The sequence below is a fragment of the Neovison vison genome, chromosome 13 (genome assembly GCF_020171115.1).
Source record: "Neovison vison isolate M4711 chromosome 13, ASM_NN_V1, whole genome shotgun sequence".
Classification (NCBI taxonomy): Eukaryota; Metazoa; Chordata; class Mammalia; order Carnivora; family Mustelidae; genus Neogale; species Neogale vison.
In genome coordinates this window covers 93,698,221-93,715,061 of record NC_058103.1, presented here as the reverse complement: position 1 = coordinate 93,715,061, position 16,841 = coordinate 93,698,221, and the positions used below count along the sequence as shown (strand labels likewise).

Sequence of the window (16,841 nt, the reverse complement as noted above, 5' to 3'; positions counted from 1 at the left end):
GGAGCCTGATGTAGGGCTTGATCCCAGAACTCTGGGATCATGACCTGAGCCAAACGCAGGTGCTTGACAGACTGAGCCACTGAGGTGCCCCCTCATTGTGCTCTTTCAATGTGGAAATTAATGTCCTTCAGTCCTGTACAGTTTTCAGTTATTTATGATTTTTTCCTGTACTGAAATTCCATTTATTTGGATATTGGTTCCTCTAAGCCAATCTTACCTTTTTTTCCCCCCCTTATATTTCAGGAGATATCCTCAAGTTTCTCTACCAGCTTTCCACTGATTTTTTTTTTTTTTTTTGGCTATCTTATTATATCCTGTTTTTAATTTCTAAATCTTTGTTTGTTTTTTGTTTCATTTGTGTTTCACATATACAATTTGCTCTTATGTCTCAAGGATTTCTCAAAGTCAGGTTTATTGAGATATAATTTACATATGATAAAAATTCACTCTTTTTGGTACATAGTTACATTAGTTTTGACAGGTAACTACCACCATAATCAAGATGGAAAACAGTTCTTTGGGAGACTTGAACCATCACTGATGTCAGAATTTTTAGATGTGTGTGTATGTATGTGTATTTTCCTCTGGTACTGATCAGAGTTCCCAAAGGATCTTCTGTTCTCTTCCTGGAGTGTATAAGGCTAGCTGCAAGCTTTCATGAGACAAATGGTAGAAAGAAGCTTAGATCTCAACATGTAGTATGTAAACTTTCACTTGATGCCCTTTTAGACAATATTCTTCTTCATTTGTGCCTGGTGTTTCCTATCTCAAGGACTCTTGTTTTAAATTTTCCATACAACATTTATTGGAATGGGGAAAGTGAAATTGGAGCTAATTTTGTCTTAAATGGATATTCAGTCATTCTCCTTCTTTTTTTTTTTTTTAAAGATCTTATTTATTTGTCAGAGAGGGAGCAAGCACAGGCAGAAAGAATGGCAGGCAGAGACAGGGGGAGAAGCAGGCTCCCTGCCGAGCAAGGAGCCCGATGTGGGACTCGATCCCAGGACACTGGGATCATGACCTGAGCCGAAGGCAGCTGCTTAACAAACTGAACCACCCAGGCGTCCCCATTCTCCTTCTTAAGCCCACATTTTCCCCCACTTCTTGAGGTCTTCAATATTGCCAAGTCCTGAACCTTTGGGGATTCTGCTTTTACCTTTCCTCATTGCTGATTTAGGACTTTGCTTTTTCTCAGATCTAATATCATTTATCACTTTTACTTTGCAGTTTCCGAAATGTTACTGCCATCAACTCATCTTTTCTTCTTTGTCCTTATAGGTTTTGCGCCTTTAAAAACCCTTTACTGTCATGGTGATGAGGTTTCAGGGAAGGGTAGAAGTAATTGCTTAAGTTTAGTCCATTATCTTTAATTAAAAGTCCCCCTTTCTTTAAGAAAGAAAAGCTTACGTTGTGCAAAAGATCCTTTATGATCCCAGCTTCTGTCTTTCCAGCTTCACTTTTTATTCTGCTACAGTCCACCTCCAGCCTAAGCTCCAGTCACATGCATCTTCTTAAGAGATTGCCAAACAAGCCATGTTGCTTCATGCCTTTCAGTTCTGCACATGCTATTTTTTCAATGTGCTATTTGTCCTTTAAGTCTCTGCTCAGTGAAGCTTTGCTGATTCACATGACTGCCCCTCTATTGGAGTGTTTATTGTATTACTGCAATTATTTATTTCTTAAAAAGTCTCATCCTAAACGTTTTTTAATCTGGGGGTGCAGCTGGAAGGGATGCCCATGGATTAATGGCAGGAAATCTCAGAATACCCTGAAATTATTTGCAAATTTTCATGTTTGTGCATATTTTTGGAAAATTCTCTAAGGCACATTTTCTTCTAAGAGTGTACATCAGAAATGCTGTGGAGCTTTTTAAAAATATAATTGCTTTGGGCTTCACTCCAGAGCCCTGTTGAGGTATAATCTGAAGTTAGGGGCCAGAGGATATATTTTCTAAAAGCTTCCCAAGCGATTCTTTGGAAGAGCATCTCTGGTCTGTCATCTTCATTATTCTGGGGCTTGGCATATAGTGAATGCTCAGTAAACATTTTAAAAAGGAATGAGGGAGGTCATGGCCTGAAATAAATATCCTGTGTGAAACTTGAATGCAAGTGGGGGAATCACTAATTTATTGTTATATAAAGGAAGTAATAGTATCTATTTTCCCTTCTTTGAGATAATTGAACGAATGGGAAATGGTGAATTGTTTTTTCAAAGGTAGAGGAAAGCTCTGGAAACCTTACTGCAAGAATGAAAGAAAAAAAAAATTTTTTTTAAAGATTTTATTTATTTATTTGACAGAGAGAAATCACAAGTAGTCGGAGAGGCAGGCAGAGAGAGAGAGAGGGAAGCAGGCTCTCTGCTGAGCAGAGAGCCCGATGCGGGACTCGATCCCAGGACCCTGAGACCATGACCTGAGCCGAAGGCAGCGGCTTAACCCACTGAGCCACCCAGGCGCCCCAAGAATGAAAGAAAAATTTAAGGATCAGGCATAAAACTAGTCAGATATATATAGTTTGATTTTTGTTCACCTGCTGCTTATAGTTGTATTTTTTTTAAAGATTTTATTTATTTATTTGACAGACAGAGATCACAAGTAAGCAGAGAGAGAGGGGGAAGCAGGCCCCCTGCCAAGCAGAGAGCCTGACTGGAGCTGAAGGCAGAGGCTTTAACCCACTGAGCCACCCAGGCGCCCTGTTATAGTTGTATTTGAACTAGTGATTTGATTCTAAAACTAGGCTTCTATACATTTGGGTGTCATTGATATATACTATTTATACCTGACTTCATAACCTCTAAATTTAAATTTAATATATGGCCAGTGACATAGAAAATGGGGAGATTGACATGTTGCATTGGCAAAAAATACCTCATATTATTTTTAACTGATTGCAAATAAGGAATGCGAACAGGAGCCTAATTTTCTGCAATGCCCGGCCTTGTGTTTCCTCTGTTTACGGTTTTAAAATGTGTATAAATTAGAACTATGTTCTCTGCTTTACTCATAAACCTCTTTTACATAGTGTTGTATTTTTGTCTGTTAATGATCAGGCTCTTTTACATTTTGTACTTTCCATTTCTTATTTTTATTTTGCTGCTTAGGTATTTAAGAGATTATGGCATCTGAAGCCCACAATGTTAAAAAACGAGGCTTTTGTAATAATATTGAGGATCATTCCACTGATCTTCCCAGAAAAAGGATCTCTCATTTTACTAATAAGAACATGAAGGAGGTAAGTGCATGGTTTCTAGGTAATGGATAAGACAGTATCTTAATCTTTTCATGCTACAGCAGAATACGATAGACTGGGTGACTTACAAACAAAGGAAATTTGTTTCTCACAGTTCTGGAGGCTGGGCAGAAGTACAAGATAAAAGCCCTAACCAGTTCGGTTATCTGGTTAGAGCCTCTTTCCGGCTTATAGTTGGCTGTCTTGTATGCTGTGTCCTCACATGGTAGAAGGGGCAAAGAGCTCCCTGGGGGCTTATTTATAAGGGCACTAATCCCATTCATGAGGGCATCATCCTCATGACCTAATCCCCTCCTAATATCATTCATTTTGGGCATTAGGATTTAAGTGTGAATTTTGAGGAGATATTGGTCATTCAGTACATCACAGATAGTTTAAACTGTTAAGTTTGTAGATAGTTTTGGTTAAATTATTTAAATAGTAGGAAGATGATAATTTGCTTAATCTCCCAGAATTAAGTGGAATTAATGAAATATTGAAAACTTTATATTCCAAAAACTCTAAAAACTTTATGGACAGTATGCTGTTTTAATATGATACCATTTGAATATTGTAGTTTAATTCTGAAGAGGACTCTCAGAGGTGCTTTTGTTCACCTTTGCAAGGCTCATTCATGCTGATATTTCTTTTAAACGATATTAAAAGTCAAAACACTTATTAAGTACCATGTAAGTAAAATATATGACTAGTGGCATGGAAAATAGGAAGATGTTGGTTTGTCAGATATACCTATGCACAGTGGTGTTTAGCTACAGACCAAAACTGCTGCTTTAATCTGAAAAATTTAACTATGGAATTTCAGATTTGTTGATAACAGTCACAGAATTTACATAGCTTCACAGAAGAACCTAAATATGCTGTTAACTACCTAGTTTTATTTTTCAGGTTAAGAAATCTCCAAAACAGTTGGCTGCTTACATAAATAGGTAAGGCTTCTTTAAAGTTTGTGGGAAACAGAAGTATTGAAAGTTAGGTAAGAATGAAAAAGAGTGGGAAAAAATAAGTCTTCTCTTTTATTATAAGTAACTTATTGTCAAATAACTCCATTGTGCCAGTCACAGTGGAAAACACATCAGTATTTCTCTAATCCTTAAACAATCCTAGTAGAAAGGTATCATTGTCCCTAATAGTTGATGAGAAAAACTAAAGATTTGTGATTTGTTCAGGGTCATACAGCTAGAAAGTGGTAAAAATGGCATTCATTCCCAGATCTTTTAAACTCTAAAAGCACTTTCTACTAAACTACTTGTTCTTAAAATGGATTGGAGACAGTGGGGTTCCCTTTCAGGTAGTTAGGAGGTCAAGACAATATTCATAACATATTAATGAAATAACATTAATTCACCTTCCTCATTTTCACTCTTACAAATAGAGTTTTCCAGGGGCTACATGATATTTGTTAGTGGATTGAATGCAGAAGCAGATATGAGAATCCAGCTGTCTTTATTAAATATTAGAGATTTTGTACAAATGTAAAAACCGGTGCCATTCTTCTTACTATATTTTATTTTGGAAAACGGGTTTTTTTTGCAAAATATTCTATGTTATTATGTAATGTTATTATTTCTTAAAAGAATCAGTAAGTTTCTTGAGTTATACAGTAAATATCAGTAGATATTACCCACATAAAAATATTCTTTTGAAACCTCAATTTTTAAGAGTTGCAAGGTATCCTGAGGCCAAAACATTTGAGAATCACCATATGAAACTGTGAGGTTTGCTCTGTTGTGTTTTATCTTCTGTAAACAAATTAAATATACTTAAGTTTAATCAAAATAAGTATTCTTGGGACACCTGGGTGGCTCAGTCAAGCATTTGCCTTGGGCTCAGGCATGATCCCGGGGTCCTGGGATCAAGCCCTGCAGCAAGCACCCTGCTTAGTGGGGAATCTGCTTCTTCCTCTCCCTCCAACCTTCCCCCTACTCATGCTCTTGCTCCCTCTCTTTGTCTCTTTCAAATGAAAAAACAAAAAAATCTCTAAAATATATATGTATACTCATATTTGCACAATTCAAATATATTTCATTTTTTTAAAAATCTAGTTATTATGCTTCTTGATTTAGTTTAGTATAAAGTATCCAGATGATTTGTAATTTTTTCCTTTTGTTTTTCTCTATGATCTAAGAGTTAACATTTTCAAAATTTAATTTACTTCTAATTTTAATGGGTTGTGATCACAAAATGTGGCCTATTAAATCTTTCTGCTTAAAAAGTTGTAAAGGTTTTCATGTAGTTCTTTTTCATTTAAGCAAATCAATTCTTCTTACAGAACAGTTGGACAAGCTGTGAAAAGCCCAGATAAACTACGTAAGGTGATCTATCGCAGAAAGAAAGTGTATCATCCTTTTCCAAATCCTTGTTACAGAAAAAAACAGTCCCCTAGAAGTGGGGGCTGTGACATGGCAAATAAAGAAAATGAACTGGCTTGTGCAGGTCACCTGCCTGAAAAATTACGCCATGATAGTCGAACATATTTGATTAACTCCAGTGATTCTGGTTCTTCACAGACAGAAAGCCCATCATCAAAATATAGTGGGTTTTTTTCTGAGGTAAGTAATTTAAATGAACTTAATTTTAATCCTGTTATACTACTTGCTTTTTTGTCATATTCTGCTAGCAGAGTCATTCATTGCCTATTGAATTCAGACTAAGTGATTCTAATTCCCTGAGACAGTTTTCTAGATTAACCAAATTTGAATCAGTAGTTACTCCATTTCACTGAGTTAGTGATATCTGAGATGGAATGAAATGGTTGACAAGCTGCTATAAATATTCAGAATGGCAAGTTGGCCAGCAGAAATTTAAAGGAAAGGAAAATAAGAAATCTGCACTAAAAAGTAGACCACCAAAGCCAGAGTTATCCAGGAACAAACGTTTTTCTTGACTCTTGGAATTGCCATTGGAAACTTTGTTCAGGCAAACCTGCTAAGGTTTGCTGCTCTTCTAGCTCAGGTGAAATTAGTTCTTCAAACAGGATTAAGGGAATTTGGGGGATGGGCAGGTTTGAAAGAAATACTCTAAAACTGGATTGTAATGATGGTTGTATAATTCTGTAAATTTATTAGAAATCGTATTACATACTTTCATTTGGAGAGTTTTATGGTATAACGCCTCAAAATTTTTTTAAAAAAATGATCATTTGAAGGAATAATTTAGAAACATGAGTTTATAATAATTATTATTACATATTTATTATATATGTTGTAGAAAATGAACCCAAAGGAAAAAATTATTCATAATCTCAGCATTTGGAAATAAGAGTATTAAAATTTTGACATATCTTTTCTCTTCACATTGTACATGTTGCTTGATTACTTGATTTTTATGTTTAATAAATTTGGATTTTTTCCATGTAATTAAATAATCCTTCTACAATTTTTTGATGGATACATAATGTTAATTCTTTTACTATGATTTGCTGAACCTAGTATTTTTTCTATCTGGCATGACAGCTTGAAAAACATTTTCTATGGCATACAAGCAGAAAAATATTTTTTTTAAGATTTATTTATTAAGAGAGTGCACATGTACAAATGAGGGAGGGACGAAGGGAGAGGAAGAGAGAATCTCAGGTGGATTCCTGGCTGAGTGCCGAGCCCCACACAGGGCTCCATGTCACGAACTGAGATCATGACCTGAGCAGAAAACAAGAGTCTAAAGCTTATCAACTTGAGCCACCCAGGCACCCCAGGGGGAAAAAATTTTTTTTAAAGATTTTATTTATTTATTTGCCAGAAAGAGACACAGTGAGAGAGGGAACTCAAGCAGAGGGAGTGGGAGGGAGAAGGAGAAGCAGGCTTCCTGCCAAGCAGGGAGCCTCTTGTGGAACTTGATCCCAGGACCCTGGGATCATGACCTGAGCTGAAGGCAGATGCTTAACAACTGAGCCACCCAGGCACCACCCCCCAAATTGGTTTTAATTAAAATGTTCATAGTGCATAGGTGAATGAAAATGAGCATCACGTTTAGGATAATAATTATGAGTAAGATGAAAGAAAGATGGAAATTTAAATGTTATTAAGTAAAACCATAATAAAATGATGCAAAAAAAAGTTGTATTTGCCAGTGAATATGTTCTTACTTGTAAAAATAAGATCCTGGAGTAATAGGAAGTAATTCCAGGTGAAGTGAAGGAAATGCATATAGAATCTGTGAGAAGGGAAGTAGGGGGCATTGGGTGGTTCAGTCACTTAAGTGTCTGACTTTTTGTTTCCACTCAGGTCATGATCTCAAGGTCATAAGATTGAGTCGTGGGTAGGGCTGCAGGCTCAGGGTGGAGTCCGCTTGGGATTCTCTTCCCGTTTCCTCTCCTTCCCCCTTCTTCCCTTCCCTATGTGTATGTGTATGCTTGCTCTCTCTCTCTAAAGTAAATAAATAAAATTAAAAAAAAAAAAGGAATCAGGGACTATTTAATAGTGAATTAACATGGACCCTAGAGAATAGGATGGTAACCAGACTTAGTGTTAAAGAGAATCACTGTCATGCTAACTCATTCACAAATACTTTTTGAGGGCTCCCAACTCTGTAATGCATTCTGCATGCTCTGAGGAATTACATTGGTAGATGAAAAACAGGCAGTGCTCCTACTTTAATGTAGTTAGAGAAGTGACAAGGCCCAACACTAATCAAATAATCAAAGAAACTACATACCCTGAAGAAAAAGAACATACGATTATATAACCCAGAAATCTGGCCTAGATTGGGACCTAAGTTGGTTTGTCAATTGAATTGAGGGAATAAACATTCTGAGTGCAAATACCTTTAAAACAAACAAAAAAAGCTTCAGCTGTACTTTTGAATTAGTGCCATGGTGAGTCATTTTTTTCAAGGTCCCCCTTGTACTTGCTCTCATTTTGATTACTTTGCACTTGCACAAACCTTCCCTAACAAGGCAATTAATAAGTTTATTGATTTTTTTTTTTAAGATTTGTGTATTTTGAGAGAGAGGGCTCATGTGCATGCAGTGGGAAGAACAGAGGGAGAGAGAGTCTTAAGCAGACTCTGTGCTGTGTAGCCCAACACAGGGCTTGATCTCACAATCCCGATATCGTAACCTGAACCAAAACCAAGAGTTGGTCGCTTAACCAACTGTGCCACCCAGGAGCTCCTTATCTTTTGTTATTTCATACCTTTTTTACTGACTCACTAGTTTCTGCTCTAAAAACCTAAATCTAAAAGTGGTAACATTATCTTGTCAAAATTCAAATACTCATAATCTTTTGACCCAACAGTTCTATGCCTATGTATATATATATACCCAAGAGAAGTGAAAACATATGTCCACACAAACACTTATAAACAGATGTTCATAACATTCATAATAGCCCAAAGTGGAAACATTCCAAATGTCCTTCATCTGATATATGGATAAATAAAATGTCATATATTCATACAGTGGAATATTATTTGGGCATTATAAAGGAGTACAATACCAGTATATGCTACACTATGTATAAGCCTTGAAAACATTATGCTGTATGAAAGAAGCCACATCAAAAAAGCCACATATTGGATAATTCAGTTGATATGAATTGTCCAGACTAGGTAAATTCATAGAGACAAAAAGTAGATTAATGGTTGCCAGGGGCTGGAAAGAAGGGAGAATGGAGTTCAGGGCTTCTCTTAAGGGTGATGAAAATGTTGATTTTAAAATTGATTGTGGTGATGGTTGTACAATCCACAGATACACTAAAAACTACCAAATTATACATTTTAAGTGGTTAAGTTTTATGGTATGTGAATTATACCTTAGTCTGTTATTTTTAAAAATGGATCTAGTTGTTCTGGTGCTAAAATTAATCTTACCAAAATGTATGTATAAGTGTACATATTTACATACATAATGATGTTCACTGATGCATAGTTTTAATAGGGAAAAAACAGAATCAATATAAATAAATTTTAGTATATAACAACTGGAGACTATATAATTATTTTTTTAATTACGAGGTTGATCTATGCTTTGACATTAAAGTCTTTATAATATATAAGTGAAAAATAAGGTTTTAAAAAACACAGCTATTATAATATTTTAATTTTGTATTTATAATTTGTCTGTCTAGGAATGATTTGGAAAGATGCATACCAGTCTGTTAACTTTGATTACTTCTGAGAAGTATTACTAGATTTTATCTGGGCAGATAGAGATTATTCACTTTTTCTTTGATACAGTTCTGTGCTATTTGAGCTTTTTACAATAGGAACATATTACCTTATTATATTAAAAAATGACTGAATGAATTTAAATACTGGTCAAAGAACTGAATTTTTGAGGTTCCCTTCCCATGTTATTCAGTATATATTTACCTTTGCCTTTAATCCAGAAAATAAATTAAATCCTAGGTTTGTAGGTGAGTCACAAATAATTTATTGTACAAATTATTGAGATTTTAAAAGAAAATGGTAACAAATAAAAAGAACTGATAAAAAATTAAACAAGTGCTGGGGACCTGGGTGGCTCGTTGGTTAAGCATCTGCCTTCTGCTCAGGTCATGATCCCGAGGTCTTGGGATAGAGTCCCACATTGGGCTCTCTGCTCAGCGGGAAGCCTGCTTCTCTCTCTCCCACTCCCCCTGCTTGTGTTCCTGCTCTTGTTGTCTCTCTCTCCCTGTCAGATAAATAAATAAATAATCTTTAAACAAACAAACAAACAAGTCCTGGGTGCCTGGGTGGCTTAGTCTTTAAACGTCTGCCTTCAGCTCAGGTCATGATCCCAGGGTTGTGGGACTGAGCCCTACATGAGGCTCCCTGCTCATCGGGAAGCCTGTTTTCCCTCTCCCACTCCTCCTGTTTGTGTTCCTGCTCTTGCTATTTCTCTCCGTCAAATAAAGAAATAAAATATATTTTTAAATAAATAAATAAACATGTCCTAAAATTTATTCAGATCATTTGTTTACTATGTTCAGCTGCAACATTCCTTTTTTGGGGTCAGTAAAAGAAGTCACCTCTGCATAATTTTAAAACATGTCTATCAGAATAATTTAATTAAAAAAAATGGTTTCATGTCATGTTTCAGTGTGTTTTTTAACAAAGTAGATTACTGCCTTTCAGGTTTCTCAGGACCATGAAACAATGGCACAGGTTTTGTTCAGCAGGAATTTGAGATTGAATGTAGCTTTAACATTCTGGAGAAAGAGAAGTATAAGTGAACTTGTAGCTTATTTGGTGAGGTAAGTGTGACCTTTTATGCTTTTGTTCAGTTAAGTAATTTCCATGTTTTATGTTGAAGTGCCTCTTCTTTTTTGTGTACCGGCTAAAACTCTATAAACTTCCTTCATTTAGCTTAAATAGCAACAATATAGTTTGTTTGTTTGTTTGTTTTGCAACAATATAGTTTAAAATACATTTATCACCAGTCTACGAGTAGCCAAAATGCAGAAAACCATCTCTTTCATCATATTGAACAAAGCTATTACCTTCTCTAGGATCCTTATATGTAAAACTAAGAGATACCAGTTTGGGAGAAATAACCTTTTAAAAATCCCCTTTGAGTCAAAATTTTAAGCATGGCTTTCCTCAGTATATTCAGGTCTCTTCTCAAACATCATCTCTTTTTTTCCCTCTTGAGAGAGAGGGCAGGTGGGGAGCATGGGGAGTGGAGGTGGCAAGCAGGCAGAGGGGGAGGGAAAGAGTCTTTGAGCATGCTCAGAGCCCCACACACGGCTAGATCTCATGTTCCTGAAATCATGACCTGAGCCAAAATCTTGAGTCAGATGCTTAACCTTCTGAGCCAACCAGGCATCCCAGTTTTCTAATATTACCTTAATGAGGCCTTCCCTGACCACCTTGTTTAAAAATACATATTTCTTCACTCCCTGTCTCTCCTGTTTTATTTTTTTCCATACCACTTACTACCATCAACTTGCTCTGTATATTTTACTTGTTATCTGTCTCTGCCTTCTTCCACACCAGATCCCCACATACACTCTGAAATACAAGTACTGTCTGCATCTTTGTTTACTGCTTTGTTTACTGCTGCATCCCCAGTACCTGGCTCATCGTAGAGACTCAGATTATTTGCTGAATGAGTAAATTTATCAAAAGCAGTGTGAAGGTTATAAATAAGGAAATCAGCACTCTAAGCAGTTTTGTACCCACAGGATAGAAGACCTTGGAGTTGTTGTGGATTGCCTTCCTGTGCTCACCAATAGGTAAAAATATTTTTCAGGAAAAAAAGTAAGTTTAAAGAAGGACAAATGACTTGTTCTTATTTTTACAACTTAGTTTTTATTTTAGTTTACAGGAAGAAAAACAATACATCTCACTTGGCTGCTGTGTAGATTTGTTGCCTCTAGTAAAATCCCTACTTAAAAGCAAGTTCGAAGAGTAAGTGCTAATGTGACTCTCAATTCATTTTACTCTTTCAACGTCCTTGATTTTGTTGCTTGTGAGTGCCTGTCACGAGACATGCATGGTTTCTGTTTCTAAGGAGCATATAGCCCAATTAAGAAAAGAAGATGAACTGATTAAAGAGTAATTACAAAAGCATCTGTAAACAACTTAAATAAACTACAGCTTTTTAAAGTACCAAAATGGGAAAAATCAGTGTGAATATGTGCTTTTTGAGGTGGGGGAAGAGTGTGTCTTTTTTGTAAAGGCTTTTGGGTAAAAACACTTGAATAACAAAATGTCATTTCAGATATATAATAGTTGGTTTAAACTGGCTTCAAGCAGTCATAAAAAGGTGGTGGTCTGAACTGTCATCCAAAACAGAAATTATAAATGATGGGTGAGTATATCTTTAAAAATAAACTCAATCTAATAAAATATTTTTTTCAGGAAAGTGGTTTGATTAAGCTAGGTTATTCTGTTCCATGATCATCATTAAATAAAAATTTATTTTCTTCATTTTCAGAGAAATATTAAATTGAAATAGTGTTCACATATGAAAATTACATATGGAATTTTAATTTCAGAGTCCAGTAACCCCCTCTATCTCTTTTTCTGGCAGAATCTTATACTTTGTTTTAGGAGGAAAAAGCACAACAGTGGTTTAACCCTCATACCTGTTACAATGTGTAAGGGAAAAAAAAAAAGAGATGGCTTTTGGTGGGTTAAGTATTGAGGCACAGGGATGGAAGCATCCTGTATCCTATAGGTCTTTTGACTACGTAAACATTAACCTGAGAATCCAATGTGGAAGATCATAATTCTAAAAATTATACTATAATCATCATAATTTGAATATTGCCTTGATGTAAAAATATGTGGGTATTCTACCAGATGAATCAGATTATGACACTTCAAAAAAATATCTCCCAGGGTCTTAAAAATTTTCTCTCTAGGCTCTCAAAAATTTCCCACTTCATACCCAAGACCAGGTTGTCCAAATGCTGCTCCAAATGCCTAGTTTTCTTTCCTACTTTAACAAATATGTAATCTTTAATCTCCGTGATTGACAAGTAGTATTTTAAAGAGTTGCTTCATTTCAAATGGTACAATTTCTCCTGATAAATACTTGAAAATTTAAAACTATGTTCATTAAGTGCTATTTACAAAGTCTGTGTTCTTATATTTGCATTCTTTTTTCTTTTCTCATAGAAATATTCAGATTTTAAAACAACAATTAAGTGGATTATGGGAACAAGAAAACCATCTTACTTTGGTTCCGGGATATACTGGTAATATAGCCAAGGTAAAAAGTTAACTTAAAAAGTAATGCTTAACATATCTATTTAAGCTTAATTGAATATTAGAAATAATATATTAGTATTATGCATTTATACATGAAGTTTTTCAAATGTCCAATACAGTACTATTCTAATAAAACCTAAAATCAGTTTCATATTTACAAATGTTTAAGGTCCTCTGGATATGAATATGATTTTGGCAAGGAACACGGGAATTAGCCATTGAATGTTTTTCAGATGCAACTGTGGAAGTGATATGCTAGAGGGAATTTAATGAACTAGCTCCAATTAGAGAAAAGGTTAAGAAGGCATCCAAAAAGAGTGACACTTGGAAAGCAAGGGGTGAGGAATGTAACAAATGCTTTCAGGATATTATTTTTCACTTGGCTTTTGCTAATGTCATGCTTTTGGGACAGTAAATGTTCAGATGACAGTATGAATTTGACATTGTTCTTTATTTATTTTCTTAGCTCTTAAAGGAAAAGATATATTGCTAGTTTGGATTTTAATATTTAAACTCCAGAGGGGTGCCTGGGTGGCTCAGCGGGTTAAAGCCTCTGCCTTCGGCCCAGGTCATGGTCCCAGGACCCTGGGATCGAGCCCCACATCAGGCTCTCTGCTCAGTGCAGAGCCTGCTTCTCTCTCTCTCTCTGCCTGCCTCTGTGCCTACTTGTGTTCTCTGTCAAATAAATAAAGTCTTAAAAAAAAAAAAAATTTAAACTCCAGAAAACATTGGTAGTTTAAATATAATTGCAGAGGGAAAAAATCACTATTAAAAAATATTTACACCCTTTTACTGGGCATACTGCTATCATAAATGGTCATTAATCAGAAATACACAAGCATTCTTTAGTTTAAAATATACAGTATTCTAAGTAAGAGGTATTGTATTGTGGACTTAGTTGTGAAATTCTCCTTGGATACCTTCAAGAAAAGAAGCAAAAATGATGTATCAAACAAGTATGTGACCACTTATATAATTTTACTCTGTAGAATTCTTTTTTTGTTTGTTTGTTTGTTTGTACTCTGTAGAATTCTTAATGATTAAAATCTTATAAACAAATATCAATTTCCCAGTTTTTTGTTGTCGTTTTAGTTGTTCTTTCAATAATGAGGGGGAAATGAAGTAAAAGTTGATAGAAAATGAATATAGAGTATGTATTATATATCACCTTGTTCTGGAGGTACCATGCATTCTTGTTAGTAGTATTGAAAATACATTGTCTCCTTAGAAATTTGCTTTCAATTATAATATTTTATAAAGAGAAACTTTATTTTGATTATGACTCTAGATACCATATTAATTATTGAAGATGGTATTGAGTGATTTTAAAAGTTCTGTGAAGTTTCTTAAATTGTGATTAAACCTCTTTTACAGTGTTAAGCCCTCAATTGCAATTTTTCCAGGGTAGAAATCAGAAAGGCTGTCCTCAGGCTGGGCTAGAGTGTATATAGCACTAAAGGAATTGCTGGGAATGATTTAATGACTTTTCTTAGCTATAAAAGCAGAGTTGTTTGATCACAGAAACCAGAACATTCACTCAGCACCTAACAAACATTTATTGAGCATGTGCCATCTGCTAGACACCGTGCTAAACGCAGCTAAAAAAGTTTAGTACGACACATTTTTTTACTCTCAGAAGATCATAAGGAAGCTAAAAGCAAATTAAGTGATAAAAAGGGAGAAGAAAATGGAGTGTGCATGTATGTATTTACTGTACCAGCTAATGAAGTGTTTTTTGTCTTGTTTTCTAAGGATGTAGATGCTTATTTATTACAGTTGCATTGAGAGACTTCATCTACTAAAGAGCATTTGATTACTCAAAACGTCCCCAGATTTCCAAAAAAAAAAAGAAAGAAAGAAAGAAAGAAATTCTCACCTGAGAACTGTGAACTGTGGAAGAGATCAAAACGTTTTTGTTTTTGTTTTTTTTACTTTAAAAAGCCACATACGAAACCACTAATGAAACCCTAGCAATCTACTTCACATTGAAGTGGAAAAATATCCAAAAGGAGCAGCTTCAACTTCGAAGAGGTGAAAATGCACTATGAAGATTGTTTGCCTTTGCTGCATTTGGGATTTATATGGTTATTTGGTAACATTGTTTAAGAACCACTGGGTCTTAATGCAGTCCTGCATAAGAATATAATTTATACTATGTCAGAAAGAAGACAGGACTTATTACTAGGAATCACAAAAACCAATCATCGTGACTTTTGTGAAGATTGTGTTTTATAAGAAAACACTTAAATGTGTGCAGCTATTTTCTTATTTTGAAAAGACTTTGCAAGTTTAAAATGTCATAGCAAATAATCAGTACTAAATATTTGTCCACACTGAGATACTGTGTATACAAAATGCCTTAATTATTAATAAGCCAATGCATATGATACCAATATCTGTTTAAAAAAATTAAAACCAACCATGCTTCTGGCATGATAAGATCATGGAATTAAATCAGGGGTTTCCACTCATGTAAAATGTTGTTGTTAAAACTATTCCATACCATTTTTAAAACTTGAGAATATTTTTAGTATCTCTGATTTTTCTTTTTGCCAGAATCATTCTGTCAGTATGTATGTATGTGTTATCACTATAGAAAAGAAAAAGGTGAATATGTATTTCTATGAATGCTTAACTAGAAATGTCCATGGAGTTGGCTAATTTATATTCACTTTTTATTGTATATAGAATCCTAATATTTTCAGTTCTGTATCATTTAAGCTTTCTTCATTTGAGTAAATTCACTAAATATTTCTATTTTTGCTTTTTTAAATTCTGCTTTTATATCAGTTCTAATTCTTTTTCACTACTTATGTTTTAAAGAATTACATACAATGCTTTAGAACTGTTTACAGTTAGTGCTGACCTTGTGTTCTAAATTCCAACACTTTACATTACTACCTCCTCCAATGGTTGATATGAAATGCCAGCAGACTGTCTGAGGTCTTTTTTTTTTAATACCATTTTTAGTGTCAATGAACCCACTTCTGGAATGTCTTAACAGCTGCATATCTTACCTTGAAAGTGATAGAGATTCAAAATACCACTGTTGATGGTTTGTGCATCATCTCATCTTTATAACTCTGAGAGGCATCTGAGTAAAGATTTTTAGTAATTGAATTTGTCTCCAGTAATCTTACAAGCACTTGAATGTAAATCTTTATTTTAGCATGTATCCAGTTAGCCACTACTGATGTAAATCCCAAGCAACGTTTTTGCTTTAAAAATGTTATATTTCACTGAGTTCTGTTTTTTGTGTAGCTATATTTTATATAGCTATGTATTCCTCACAGCGAACATCAATTTTAATAATTGGTTCTTTTCTTAAGTCTTTAGGATAATTTAAGATTACTGCATTTCTGTGATTTGAGAGTTATTTAAGAAGATGTTTTTCAGGAGGTGGGAATTTGAATAGTAAACCTGCGTCATCTCTGTGAAACCTTAAGATGGTGAAATAGAACCTTTCTTTGTTCCTATTTCTTTAGTTATCACTGTCTTATCTAACACTTTGAACCAGTTAACTCAGTTGGAGCATGGTGCTAATGCGGCTAAGGATGGGAGTTTAATCCTTTTATAGGTCCCTTAACTTTACACACTTAAACAGAACTCTTCATAGCTACAGATTGCCACTTCTTGTAGGTATATATCTCGCAATTCAGCTCTTAGTCACAGGGTAGGTGAGGAGTATAGCTTAGCATAAGCCTTTCATCTCAAATGGAAAGACAGCTTAAATAATTGGTATATGTGATACTATAGACTTTTAATCTAATATTTAAATTAAACATAATAATGTAATATCTAAAATATGTGTCACTATAATTTTCTTTGGGTAAGACCATTTTCTAAATAGTATCTTTTAAAAATTAAATTTCAATAAATTAAGTTTCAGTAAAAATTGGGTACAAATACAAATAAAACATAGTAAGAAAAGGTGAAGTCCTGTTAACACTGAGTTCTTGT

At 34.7% G+C, this 16,841-nt stretch overlaps 1 protein-coding gene across 1 annotated transcript in view; it reads left to right on the top strand.

Annotated features, from left to right (window-relative positions):
• KATNBL1 (katanin regulatory subunit B1 like 1) overlaps window positions 1–16,357 on the top strand; it is a 37,507-nt gene extending 21,150 nt beyond the window's left edge. The window contains exons 2-10 of the mRNA XM_044232270.1: window positions 3,100–3,230; window positions 4,134–4,174; window positions 5,518–5,797; window positions 10,299–10,417; window positions 11,348–11,398; window positions 11,484–11,573; window positions 11,887–11,976; window positions 12,789–12,882; window positions 14,634–16,357. Of these exons, the coding sequence (XP_044088205.1) occupies window positions 3,114–3,230; window positions 4,134–4,174; window positions 5,518–5,797; window positions 10,299–10,417; window positions 11,348–11,398; window positions 11,484–11,573; window positions 11,887–11,976; window positions 12,789–12,882; window positions 14,634–14,666 (915 nt within the window). The 5' untranslated portion in view covers window positions 3,100–3,113 and the 3' untranslated portion in view covers window positions 14,667–16,357. The remainder of the gene's footprint in view (window positions 1–3,099; window positions 3,231–4,133; window positions 4,175–5,517; window positions 5,798–10,298; window positions 10,418–11,347; window positions 11,399–11,483; window positions 11,574–11,886; window positions 11,977–12,788; window positions 12,883–14,633) is intronic.
• The last annotated feature ends 484 nt before the right edge of the window (window positions 16,358–16,841 follow it).